The sequence below is a fragment of the Coffea arabica genome, chromosome 1e, assembly GCF_036785885.1.
Source record: "Coffea arabica cultivar ET-39 chromosome 1e, Coffea Arabica ET-39 HiFi, whole genome shotgun sequence".
NCBI lineage: Eukaryota > Viridiplantae > Streptophyta > Magnoliopsida > Gentianales > Rubiaceae > Coffea > Coffea arabica.
This window is the reverse complement of record NC_092311.1, coordinates 42915483-42928975: the sequence shown is the minus strand read 5'-3', so window position 1 is coordinate 42928975 and position 13493 is coordinate 42915483. Positions and strand designations below refer to the sequence as shown.

The window sequence follows — 13493 nt, the reverse complement described above, 5'->3', positions numbered from 1 at the left end:
TGATCAAAGCATAGAGATAAAAAAGTAAGTGTGTTACATCGGGGATAAAGCTAAAAGTACAAAAGTAGGATCTTGCAAAACTTGTAGAGGAGTGCAACCCAGCAAGAAGGCAGGAAGGCGTCCCAAAGGAAGCCAAGGACCTGCTCGGCAAAGGAATCTGAGGATTCTACAGAAGATGTATGTCTCCCCTTATGTAGTCCAACGACACCCTTTTTCGGATGCTTCCCACATCCATGACAAACCACTGTCTACTATGTTTTTCCTTTATGTTGTGTGTGCATTAAAAAATATGAGAACAAAAGTTAAGTTCGTAGCTAATAGGACCTTCGTGAAGGTTTTAAAAAAAATTTATGTTAAAGGTTTCGAATGGCATAACGTGTATGTGTATGTATCCACGGTCCAGAGTGAGTTGGCTTGCATTAAAGTTTCATGGAATATGCATGTTTCCGTGAGGGACCACATATTGATTACCAGCTTTGTTCTGTATGCATGAAACTGATGGTTTGGATGCATTTCATAGGCTAAGGGCAACAAGTAATTGTTTATTTGATGAGGGCAAGGATGAACCAATTAAAGTGGTATTGATTACACACCCATTATGAGATTATGTTAACAAAATTAGCTAGTGGCATTTTGGAACCAAACATTGGTTCGTGTATAATTAATATACATAATTAATGCGCAGAAGACAAATATGTTGTGTTCGTTGTGTAAAATGAACTTAGTAACCAGTAATTTAAGTGGAATGGCCCACACAAAATTGATTTAATAAAATGAATTGTGTACCCCACACAAGACCAAGGGTTCCCGCATTACATTATCCTTCTTGGCAGTAGCTATAGTGAAAAAATGAAGCTGATGATACGCGAATTTAATTCTTCAACACAGGGATCCATTGAAAAACAAAGGGAAAAATCCATACGGTGGACAGAGGACATCTGGCACGGATAGCTACTCCAACATAGCCAAGGCGCTGTCTTCAAATTGTAAGCAAGAGGTTGGTTGGAGAAGAGAAGTGAGTGTGATATCTGGTTATGGAGGCGTGCGTGAGGAGTTCCCGGAGCGGAGACACCCAATGGTTGCCAAGAATTCTGCTGGAATGGACACGAATGGGCATAGGGAAAAAGCCATGGGATGGGATAACCCCGTATCCATCTCTTCCACAATCACACCCACCGAAACAAATATGGCAGTAAGTACAGCCAAACGAGTCTCGGCCTTGCTCATACCATTCATTCAAATATCACTGATCTTTTAATCAATGATATATTAATGTAGGTACTATACAAGACTCGATCCTCAACTGAGCTGGTGAAGGAGGTTGTTGACGCTTTGACTATAGGCCAAAAAGATGTTGTGCGTGAACTAGGCATGGGTGGCTTGCTTGACATGAAAGGATTCAGGATCGATGATGAATTCCTGACATGGATTGTAAACAATTTCAATTGCCAAACGCGGACTCTTGATGTCCACGGCATGAAGATGAAGGTCACACCTACCGATGTTGAAAGAGTTATAGGCGTGAGCTGTACTGGAGTGGATGTAAGTTTATTGGGGTTACATGTAGCCGTCGATGAAGACTTAGAAGCGCTGCTTGAAATCCCAGTTAAAGATGGGGTAGTGGTTCTGTCAAGCATTAAAAAGGAGCTTCAAACCTTAGTCAGCCATGGATCAGCCTTCAGAGTCAAGTTCATCCTCTTTGTCCTGGGGAAGCTCCTAGCTCCATCCCCCGATTGGGCACAGAGGAGGGCATTAATTCCTTTTTTGTACAATATTCAAACAGCTGGCAAGGTGAACTGGGCAACACTAGTGGTGGATGAGTTGATCAACGGTATTGCCGAAGCTAAGAAGAGCAGCGGCCCAGAGGTCTATGGTTGCGTTGTATTAGTGATGGTCAGTGAATTATTAATATATAATACGTGTTCTTAACTTTCAATTTCATCCTTGTTAGTAGTAGCTTAATCTTTCTCTTCCAATGGTGCCAAATAGCTGCTGTACTTGGACAACTTCAACCTCTCCCATGAGCGGTACCAACCACTAAATGACCGCTTTTTCCCACGATTAGGATGGTGGGATAATGCAAAAGTCAAAGAACGTGTGTTTGCCCTAAAGACAAGCGGACTGTTTGCAGGAGCCACGGTTGGAATTTAAGAATTTGTTGTATTAGGAGTATGTATTGCTTTATAATACATGGAAAGTTGGCTGATTGTGTCTTTCCCACCCGTGGTTATGTGTCGTAGGTCGGCGTAGTTGTCCATGTTGATAGCCACGAGAGATTTAATGGAAGTTGTGCATTATCTTCCTCTGAATCCTTGTGTAGGAGGATGTCTGAATTAGAGGAACGGAATACGGAGATGCAACAATCATTGCGGCAAGTTAACGCTGGCATGCGTTCCATGGCGCATGTATTCGAAATGCTAAAATGTGCAATGGTGCCTGAAGCTGGTACGAAAGCAAGCACGGACAAACGAGTTTGGGCGTGCCATAAACTAGTAGATGAAGAAGACAGCGGCTACGGCTTCAGTAATGCCAGGAAAGAGACAATGAGTATTGCCTTGGCAACGTATCTCTCCAGTCCTCAGGGGGTGAATGTTCTTAACCGCCTGCATGTTGGAAACCACCTGAACAACCGTTCACCTGCTGCCCAATATGCCCAGTCAGTTGGTGCATATGATGGGGAAAAAGGTACATCCAATGACGTGACCTCACCTCCCAAAGACGTCTCTCCTTGCATGAGACAGCCGAGGAGGCGTTCTCCAACAGTTCAACTATTGCCAGATGAATTTCCATACACCTCTGGTACTCGTGAAAGTTCACCAAAATGTGCTTCAGAGACTGGATCAACAGGCCCACGTAGCCTTATCATGTTCAGAGGGGGACGCGGTAGACCTTCTGGGGTTCACAACACAGCACTAGCACCTGTTCGAAAACATGCGAAGAAGAGCTGCACCCGTGAGAGGAAGCAGATTGATGGGAATTGTCGCAGCAACCTGAAAAACCAAATGGTGTTTTTATTTAGTTTCAAAATTTTCCCCTTGAAGCTGTCATGGTTTTAAGTTCATCTGTGCACGCCTGTTGTATAAATGTGACCATGGCTTCCCTTTTGCAGGTACGTCAGCGCTTGTTTAGATCTCCTGTTCACCATAGTGGGGATATATCCCCTATGCTCATCCCAGTAAGTGGTAGTTTAGATTATGTTCGTGCTTTCATACCTATTTCATAAACCGTAGTTGTAATGCTTGTTTATTTATCCCACTTGTGTGCAGTCTCTGAAATGCATGCAATGCGACTCCTTGCCGGTGCACCTATTTGGCAGGATCGTTAACTTTCTTTTTGACGACTAATTGCCTCCCAAGTCAGTGCACGGCCCTGAGAGTGTACAACTTTATTAATTAGAGTTTGTGTTTAATACTTGCTACCTGATTTTGTACAGTACAACTCTCGTTAGATTGCTTGGACACACTGCGAGCCGCAGTAACATTCTTCGACTTCGTCCCGGTATTTGGTTGGACACGGAGGTACTGTATCAAAGGCCGGCGTCGCTAAGTGTATTAAATAACCAAACTTGGCCTGAATTTGACTTTTTTCCGTTAGGTTATAGATTGCTACTCTGCTTTTTTGACACTACGAAGAAGAAGAATCCTGCCATTAAGTACAGCCGCAGCCATTTGGTACCTTCCAGCCATTGTTCAGGTTTGATTAATGTTCCTTTCGTTGTTGGAAGGCCATTTTTTCGGAGTCAATTAATGATATCAAGGCCCTATTTAGATATTGTGTAGCAACTTGTTCTACAGAGGAACCTCTCTGCTCATAGACTATATTCTGACTACCTGACGGAAGCAAGTTTTGGAGGGGACATACAAAAGTGTAAGCAGGTATGCTGTATGAGTGTGTTTATTTTCTTTTTTTTTTAAATACCGACATTGCACACGCATTTTTACAAAGTGTACTCATGTGTAGAAGATGCACTGCAGATATGTGTGCCCATGAATTATCATGGGGAGCATTGGTACATGTTCGTCATTGACTTCAGATGCAAGAAATGCTTCATCTATGACTCCAAACCAGCTGAATATGCCACCGCAAGAAGGGAAGCAATAGCCAACTGTGTGGTAAGACAATGTACTGTCACAAGTAATCGCTGCACAAATTTACTCTCTACGCTCTCACTATTTTAGAAAGCCCTTCTTTCAGCGCCAAAGGATTCACAGTGCCTTATTGCATGGGTTTGGAAGTGCATACAACATAGACATCACTAGCTTTGCTTTTCAGACACCAAGTTGGTGCCCCAGGCAACTCGATCAGTTTAGTCTCTCATTCCATTCACACCTACATTATTAAATCTATACACTACATGGGTGTAACTTCCACACTCTACATGACTTATTACTGGTTTTTGCTTATTCGTTTTCCTATACTACAGCTTTGATTGTGGTGTGTATGTCATGAAGTATATGGAAAATAGTCAGGAGATGCAGGAAGGCATTGATTTTCAGGTTTGGCAGTGTTTCCATGCTACTATTGTACCTGTTTGACTCACTTCTTGCTTGACTTCTTCCTCTTCCTTTTATCCAGTTTAATTCCCAATCAGATCGGATGCGTCTTGCTGTGGAGCTATTTGTTGCAACAGAAAATACCGTGAGGACCACGGCTGTAATGGGGGTACCAGGGTTGGAAAATATCCAGTTCACTTGAAGTGGAATGAGTCGCTAAGTGCATCAACTTTTGGATTTTTTGTGCTTCAGAGGTTTTAACTGGAACAGGATGGGATGGATTATGGGGATGTTTTAGCCTTTTTTGGGGTTGTTTATATTGGTGCATGGGAAAACTAGTGAAGGACTTATAGCATGCATGTTATTTTTCATTATGTCGTATCTGTTTGGAGTAGCCATGGGCCAGACATTAATTAGCCATGTTTCTGTCTATGTTGAGAGACGGCTGATATTTTAAAGGATTCAAAAAATGGACCATTAAATATAACATGTTGAAAAATTGCAATTTAGGCTTTAAATTTTAACTGGAACATATAATTTTCACATATAGGACACTGCTCTCCTGAACAAAAATTATTTGCTTGATTAACACACAATGAGTATTATACAAAAATTAATTTTTTTACTTGCGAAATAAGCACCTGATACTCATGTTAAGCACGCACGTGCATCAATGTAGTCAGAGAGTTTTTTTGAATTAGAAAACAAATATATAGGTGGTTCTGGACCTAGCTAGGAATGCATAGTTCACAAGACAAACATACCATCATACATCCAACAAGCAGACATCTTACGTTCCAACACATCCTTCATAGAACCGCAGTGCTAGGCTTTTTTCATCATGCCACATCCCATCTGAACTCTTGTGCACGCATGACTTTTGTCAAAATTGTGGCATGGCCTCCAAAGCATGCGGACCAATTTTACTACAGTAGCTCAAATCCAAGAAAGTTAGAATACAAAGTCTCCCAGCAATCTTTTTCCCTCGTTGAATCACACATTTCGCGTGTGTGAAGTCTTGTGCTCTGCAATGAACGGCCATGTTCAGCGATCAAGTCAACGCTTGTACTCATTCTGTAGTCCAGAGACACACTGCTTTCGCAGACAACCGTAGCTTCTGGTAGTCAACAGTCGAAGCATTCGATCAACATCACCAGAACCAGATCCATTGCTCCACTCCTCAATGTCTATCTTTTGCTAGCAGTAAGGGCCCATCACTGCTTTGTTCCCTGGTTTGCATACTCTAGGTATCACAGTTAATTTCGCATGCAGATATGTGTGGAAGATGGAGAAATTTCCAACTTTGTGATGAATTTTAAAAAAATTCTACAAAAATGGTGATTTTAGGTTTAATTTCCGTCAGGGGGTCTTCGCATTTGTGAAATGCGAGCTCATTGAGCTCGCATTTCACAAATGCGAGCTTACAAGAGCTCGCATTCGTGGAATGCGAGCTCTGGTTATTGAGCTCGCATTCCACGGATGCGAGCTCTTCTCAAATTTTTTTTTTTCCTTTTTTAAGAGCTAGGGAACTAGTGTGTCAGAGAGTTGCCATAATCTCCTTAAACCCGCATGCGGGTTTAAAGAGTATTCGGATATTCTCATATGCACCTATGCAAATCGAACCAACCGGATATCTTATCCGTATCCCATTTTTTTAAATAAAAATCTTATAAATTTGAAAAATAAAATCAAATTTAGATGTATTAGGGTTTTAAAAATATTATATAAGTGATAAAAATTTTATAAATTGTAAAAATAAAATCAAATTTAAATAATTAAATGTTATATTTGCATAAGAAATAATACAATAATCATAATAATGATAATACAATAATATTGGTGTAATAAAACTGCCATTAATTTAAATATTTACTTATAATGCCCAAAGAGTCTAATTACCAATTTTTTCTTCTCGCGCTCAAATATAACATTAACCCGCATGCGAGCTAACCTTGAAATAGAAAAAACACAGAATCCCGCTTGCGGGTTTCAGTGTTATTATGCAGGCGGGATTTTAACCTGCTTGCTTGTAAACATGTACCACATTACTCTGAAATTATCCCTTAATTTAACTACCATTATAGCTATGCGGCAAGAGTTCAAGTATAGACAAATAAGGAGCAGTAAAGGTTCAGACTAAGTTCTAAAGCAAAAAAGCACACATCAAAAGCCAATTTCCAAGATGCCTCAAGCATGGAACCAAATTCTGAAGCATTGAACCAAGCATTGAACCAAATTCGTATGACTTACTTAACATGGGCTCACACCACTGAACTTTGGATTCATTTGACAATATAGCTGTCCAGAAGTTCATAACCAATTTTTACAAAACAAAATAAGGTACATAAGTAGCTAATCATTAAGTCCAGCAGACACCAAGATTCAACAAAAAGTGTAGCAACAACATATTAACAGTAGACACCAAGATTTAACAGAAAGTGTAGCAACAACATATTAAAAAAAAGCATTTGCAAACAAATAACTTAATTGAATTACAAACACGTTTAGCCCTCTTAGTCCTCACATTCTAGAAACACGTTTAGCTTTCTTAGCCCTCAAATTTTCCAACACACTTGCAACTGTTGGTACAAGTTTTCGGATCTATCTTAGGTCTCACGAATCCGAGCTCGGATCCTACTATATTCGCGAACCGATCCGAGCTCGGATCGGGCGCTAAGTTCTAGGATCCGAGAGGGCTCGGATCAGTTTGAACAGAAACACAGACGAGCCCTCGGATCTATGTGGGTTGAACTGGATCCGAGCTCGGATCTTTCATCCGTGGTCGGATGTTTCTGGGCACCTTGTGATCCGAGCTCGGATCAGTGCGAGCTCGCATTCGAGCTCACTGAACTCGCATTCGGATGTTGAGCTCTCACTGAGCTCGCATTCTCAAAATGCGAGCTCAATGAGCTCGTATTCTGAGAATGTGAAGACCCCAATTCCAGAAAATCATTCACAATACGCCCTCGTTGTAGAATCATTTTTTTTTTCATCACAATGTAAGAATTCACCCCAATAGAGTTACCAGAATCCAGAAGAAGTACCAAACCTCTAGAAAACCTAACACAAAAAAACAAAACAAAAGGGGCAACGATTTTAATTAATATATTTTTTCATGTATTCTATACTATTCTTAAAATTTAAGTATGTATATACATGTCTCAATTATTATTTTTATTAAATTATAAATTGTATATAACATATAATATATATTATACAGACACACACACACACATATATATATATATACGCTCACATATATTAGTGTTGTTTCCTGAATTGACATATAAACCCCAAAAAATGCATAGGTTAAGGATGTAGATTTTATTAAAAAATAAAAGTTCGCCAAAGGGCCTAGTTCATGACGAAAGAAACTAGGATACTTAGGGTTCAACCGACATTAGTTTCGATGCGTGTACCCACTAGGACATCCTCTGATCCCTAGCTTACTTATGGCAGACGCAAACATGGTTGGCCATACCGATCATTGACACGAAAGTCGTGTATTCCAAGAGCCATTCACTGTTTATAAATCGAATTTGACTTGCTCTACGAGTCCGCGATGCTTTTCGCACTTTAAAGTAGTTCGGGTTCCTCATAGCAAAGAATCCACAATAGAACTCTGCCTGCATTTTTCCACCTTGATATTTGACTTGCACCTCAAGCCCTCCACCGGCCAGGGACGCAACCGTCTTCAGCAAACATGACAAAATGTTATGTCGTCTTCGCTGGTAGGCAGACTGGGATCTTCACAGAATGGGAGGATTGTCATGCATCCATAAACGGCTTCAGCGGAAACCTTTACAAGTCCTACCCAACGCGTAAACAGGCAGACGAAGCTTTCGCTAGATATAAGAATAGACCAGTTGTTGTTGCACGTGGTCGTCCTGATGAAAACATTTCACCTTCCACCCACTCCTCGCAATCTTCGCGTGCATCATCTTCAACGTCCTGGACATCATCTCCAGCACCCTGCTCCTCCTCCCCTACTGCGGCCAAGGCCCTAAATAAAGTGATCAGTCCCATACATGCAAAGTCAAAAGTAATGGAGGTTGTTGCACCCTCCACCACCAAGCCTCCGGATCAAGTGACTGTGGGCAAATCTCAGCAAGATGCCATGGAAAGCACAGAAGGAGAGTCCTCAATATCGATAGGCCCTATATCACTGAAGGATGTTATTACGAAGTGGAAGATCGATTGAATGAATAGGCAAGTTGGATGTCTATGGCTATGGGCTACCTGATTTTGTCATTGTGGTGCGATAATTGTGATATTGTAAATTAATTTTAACTTCTTCTATGTTGGCTTTCAACGTTTCTTTTCTATAATTAATTTGGTATCAAATATGGTTAAGCACGATCTATTACGGGATTTTGCACTTGAGAGCCTTGACAAATGAGTGATATTAGCCTTCATGCAGTGCATACATATATGTATGGATAACTCTATCCTAAATTCACGAGAATAATTGTTAAGCTATTTCAAAATTTGCCTTTCATACCTGTGGCTAAATCTACCGAATGCATGAAATCGCATGACACAATCACTAAGGAGTTAGGTTTAGGGTACATCTCCCGCGACTCTTAATCGATTACCACCAAAACATAAAACAAAACAAGCTTCTAATATAACTCTATCAAACCCTATTAAGCCCCTAGCTTAATGTAGTAATCATTCAACCAAATCACCATTCGGCTAGATCGAAGTCCATTCCCACCAAAGAGCCACGTCCGTACGAGCTCGAGGATCCGTGGCATTCCTGGAATGTCCACCGTGAAGTTAGTACGCATTAGTTTTACAGTTGCAGAAAAAATAAAATAGTGCCCAACAATTGGGTACTTGCCAACATATACCTGAGTACTGCAAAACCTACTACTTTCCTGCCCTTCCATCATCCCTACGACGCTGCTGGGTGAGGTACCCCATCCATTCTTGTAAAAAATTTATTTAAATCAATAATGAGTGCAAGACATGTTACATTACCAAAATTCATATGTTGACGAGGGTTAGAGTTATACATTATTTAGGCTAGGCCATCCAGCAGTCATCCTTGGCAATCTGTGTGCTTGCTGTTCACACCCATGTGAGCTAAGATTCAGTGCCTGTTCAGAGCTAAATTGTGACCCACGATTATCATCATCGCTATTAAGTCCTGCCTCAAGAGAAGCCTCAACTGGGGACAACACTGCCGGCTGCCTTGGCATCTTGCATGACCTTCTATTGTGTCCATCCCTTGCCCTGATTCATGCGACATCAAAAAACTGTTACGTTTGGGTTATGAAACTTCATAAGTAACGTAATATGAAAATATCCTAAAAATCATCAAGCGTCCATACCCCTATACTTTAATAATCTCAGTCAAGGAGTGTAGATATAACCTGCAGTTGCCGCACATTCTATGCTCCTCATGTCTCCGTTTTCCCTTCGCAACTGCGCCTTTTGCCTGCCTATCAGAGGGTGGGTCAAGGACACCAAATTTCTTCGACATAGCAGGAGTTATCGATTGAATGGGAAGTTTTTCAGCTCTCAATTGCACTTCTTTCACGTGGACTATCTCAGTTGTAATCATATCCTCTATGCGTCGGAATCCCTCCAATGTTTTGGCCGCATGGAAACACAAGTTATTGCATCCAGAAATAAGCTTCGCGTACCTGGCCATCTCGGTCAACCTTATGCTACCATTTGAAGTATCATCCTGTAACATCAAACACTCCTTCGCCTTACGGGTCCATCTCTTTAATATACAATTTTCTGGAATCTTATCCAAGTGTTCAAACAGCATTATTCGAAACATATGACAGCATGGTAGGCCCTGGGTTTCCATTTTCAAGCATGAGCATCTCATCTCCCCACTAAACCTGTTGTATTGAACTCTATACTCAACCTTCAAGTAAGAGTGCTGAAGAAAATGGATGCATTGGACCCCATCGTCAATCCCATTGTACCTACAGTACATGCCTTGCATTTTCATTTCTTCCCTAACCATTAAAAATGTCTTTCTCGTGTATAATTCAGCTGCATGCCTCTCGAGGGAGTTCATTTTCGTTGCTGGAAGTAAATCTGTGTGCTCTGTTTGGTTTCTGTTTCTACTCTCCTCATGTCTCAGCCATGCAATGCAAATTTCGAATGATCGAATGTGCTCATACAATTTCAATTTTGGTGTCAAATACATCTTCAATACATGATTCATTTTTTCACACCTCTGGGTGCTCCGCATCCCAGCAAAGAAACTGCCCCGCAAGTATGCCATTGCCCACAATTCTTTTCTTCGGTGCATTTTCTGAACCCAAGCATTGGAGGTCAAGTCGAATTTTTTCACTATCTCTGCCCATTTCAACTCGAACTGGTCAGGCGTGCAATTCATGAACATGCATCCCTTAAATGCATCGAGAAACGCCTTGTTCTTAACGTTTGTGTTAGCATTACACTCCAGGTGCCAACTACACAACCTATGTCGGGCACTAGGCAGCAACTTTTGAATTGCCTTTCTCATTGATTTATCCCCATCAGTTACAACGGAGCATGGTTTCTTGTCATTCATACCCTCTAAAAACGTCGTTATAGCCCATTCATAAGCATCGTCTCCTTCTCGGACCAGTAAGGCACAACCAAAAATGCACGTCGAATAGTGATTGTTTACTCCACAGAAAACCACAAGTGGAAAGTCATACCCATTTGTATTATACGTGCTATCAAAAACTAACACATCACCAAAGCACCGGTAGTCATCACGACTACGTGAATCAGCCCAGAATAGCCTAATCAACCGACCTTCGTCATTCAGCAGATATTTGAAATAAAAATTCAGGTCACCGTCATTCTTACCTGCCATGTATGCAATTGCAGCTTCGGCATCACCTCCGGCAATCTCCTCCATCCGCTTCCTATGTAGCTTATTGTAAAGGTCTTTAGGCGTAAATCCTATGTTCCCATACCCACCAGCTTGCAATGCAAACAGTTTAACTATTTGACTTGCACCCACACCAATCCTTCTCAGTGTGTGAGCCTGGGCATAAGCACCATCAGAGACACGACGATGGGACCTCATGAAAGCGACACTCTCAGGGCTTGCAAGTCTGTGCGTATGCTCGCTTATGAATCCTGACACTACATACTTCTTTATTTTCAATTCATACCTAATCTTTAAGCATGCTTTGCAGTTTACCCGAGTCATAGCCTTTGGCTCTCTCTGTCGATCCTGCCGTTCAATATGCTTGCCATCTCTCTTGCCCTCACGGTTGCACAACCAGGCCCTGTACCTCACATAGCCATCTGGATGCTTTTTCTTGTAACCCCTTCTAATCCCAAACCCGGTTGCTTTGCCGTAGTTCAAATAGAAACACTCTGCATCTTTGACAGTTTCAAACTGCATTGTCATCACATCATATTGGCTCATGTTTTGGACAACCTCATACACTTCTTCATCGTTCCCTTCTTTATTGGGTTCTTCTTCCACATCCTCTTCTGCCTGTATTCTACTTGGGTTCACGTACTCACAGTCATCTGACTCCTCGTCTACCTCCTCGTTAAGATCAACGACGTGCCTTCTGCCAATCTCATCTTCCCAACTTTCCATTGTATTCCTAAACAATTACAATTACAGTGTCATAATTTCGCACCATTTATTCAATCATCTCATTCGTTACAAGACAACTCAAATATATATACATAACGTCTCAATTTTTAGCTTTAATCAAAAGTAAAACTAACTGCAACACAAAAAAAGTAATGAAGTATTTTTATTACTTTTACACCTCTTTGGCCCGGATGTTGGTATTTCACAAATTACCTTTGACTTGAAATGGCAGCCGCCCAAACAATGCCTTTAAAAAGCGCCATTGTAGCATTCATACGTCTGTTTGCTATGTCTGTATCGTTGTCCATATGTTTTCATTATCCTCACCTGCCCTTCACATTAACTGTTGCATCAACTAGCCCATCCTTTGTCCTCCAAAATTTACCCACTAACTTCCTATCTCAATTGCCTTTACCTATTCAACTAATACTTTTTCCTTCTCTTTCATTTATTGCCCTTTTTCCACAATTTAAATAATAACACACAATTTTTCCCCTTTCTTCGCATGTTCACAACTCCTTTCCACATATGTATGACTACGTTAAACTTCGGACTAATTTAATTTATGCGCCATTTAGTTTCTTCTTCATTATGCAATGAATTTCATTTACATCCCATAATCGATTGGCTACACTCATTATTTCTACACACATGCCAACTATAAACACATGCCCTGCAATTCTCCCCAAATAAAGCTGTTTCCCATAACCCGATTTTACTACAAATACGAAATTTTGACACTAACAATGATTACCCATCTAACATTCCATAGTTATTATACTTAGATCTTTAGCGTCATGTACAATCATTTTCGCCAGGCTTGAGTTATGCCAATCTCCTTACAATTTCCTATTACAATACCATATTACCTTGCACGCCGTCGACACCAACACTAATATCGTTTGTAACTCTATCTTCGTCGAATCCGTTCTGGACTTAATTCTCCACAGCTCCCCGCCAAGCTGCTAAGCCATTTTTTTCCCTCTTGGCAGCGGCAAAGGTAGGGTTTAATGCCTATGCTTGCTTGGAGCCTGGAGGGTGCATTCAGTTTTTAAATGACTTGCTAACAAACATGGCCCACTACTATGCATATATTTCCCGCTAAACGTAAACCTTGCACGAATGTCCCTAGCCATTGTCCTCCAAAGCAATTTACTCAAGTCCAGGAGTATTTGTACTTTTAGTTTGCAAAACAGTCCCGGTGCTGATTCATTTGAAATATTTGAATTACCTGTTGCCACCTCGACCCGCCACTAAGCATTCACAGGTCCCATGGATGCCACCTCACTCACTTCCAAACCGGTAAGCAACCGATACTATGAATGGAAATGACACAGCACATGCTGACAATTACAATTAATGCTACTTCGGTGGCTCATTACACACCACATCCTCCCAAACCGTTGCTTTTCCCTTGCTGGGGA

At 41.1% G+C, this 13493-nt stretch overlaps 1 protein-coding gene across 1 annotated transcript; it reads right to left on the bottom strand.

The window, feature by feature from the left end:
- Positions 1-9505: 9505 nt before the first annotated feature.
- Positions 9506-12069, bottom strand: LOC113694879 (protein FAR1-RELATED SEQUENCE 5-like). Its single transcript, XM_027213782.1, has 2 exons — positions 9872-12069; positions 9506-9731 (listed from the first exon to the last, which is right to left on the bottom strand). The coding sequence occupies exons 1-2, from the start codon at positions 12067-12069 to the stop codon at positions 9506-9508; spliced, it is 2424 nt and encodes an 807-aa protein (XP_027069583.1).
- Between the last annotated feature and the right edge of the window lie 1424 nt (positions 12070-13493).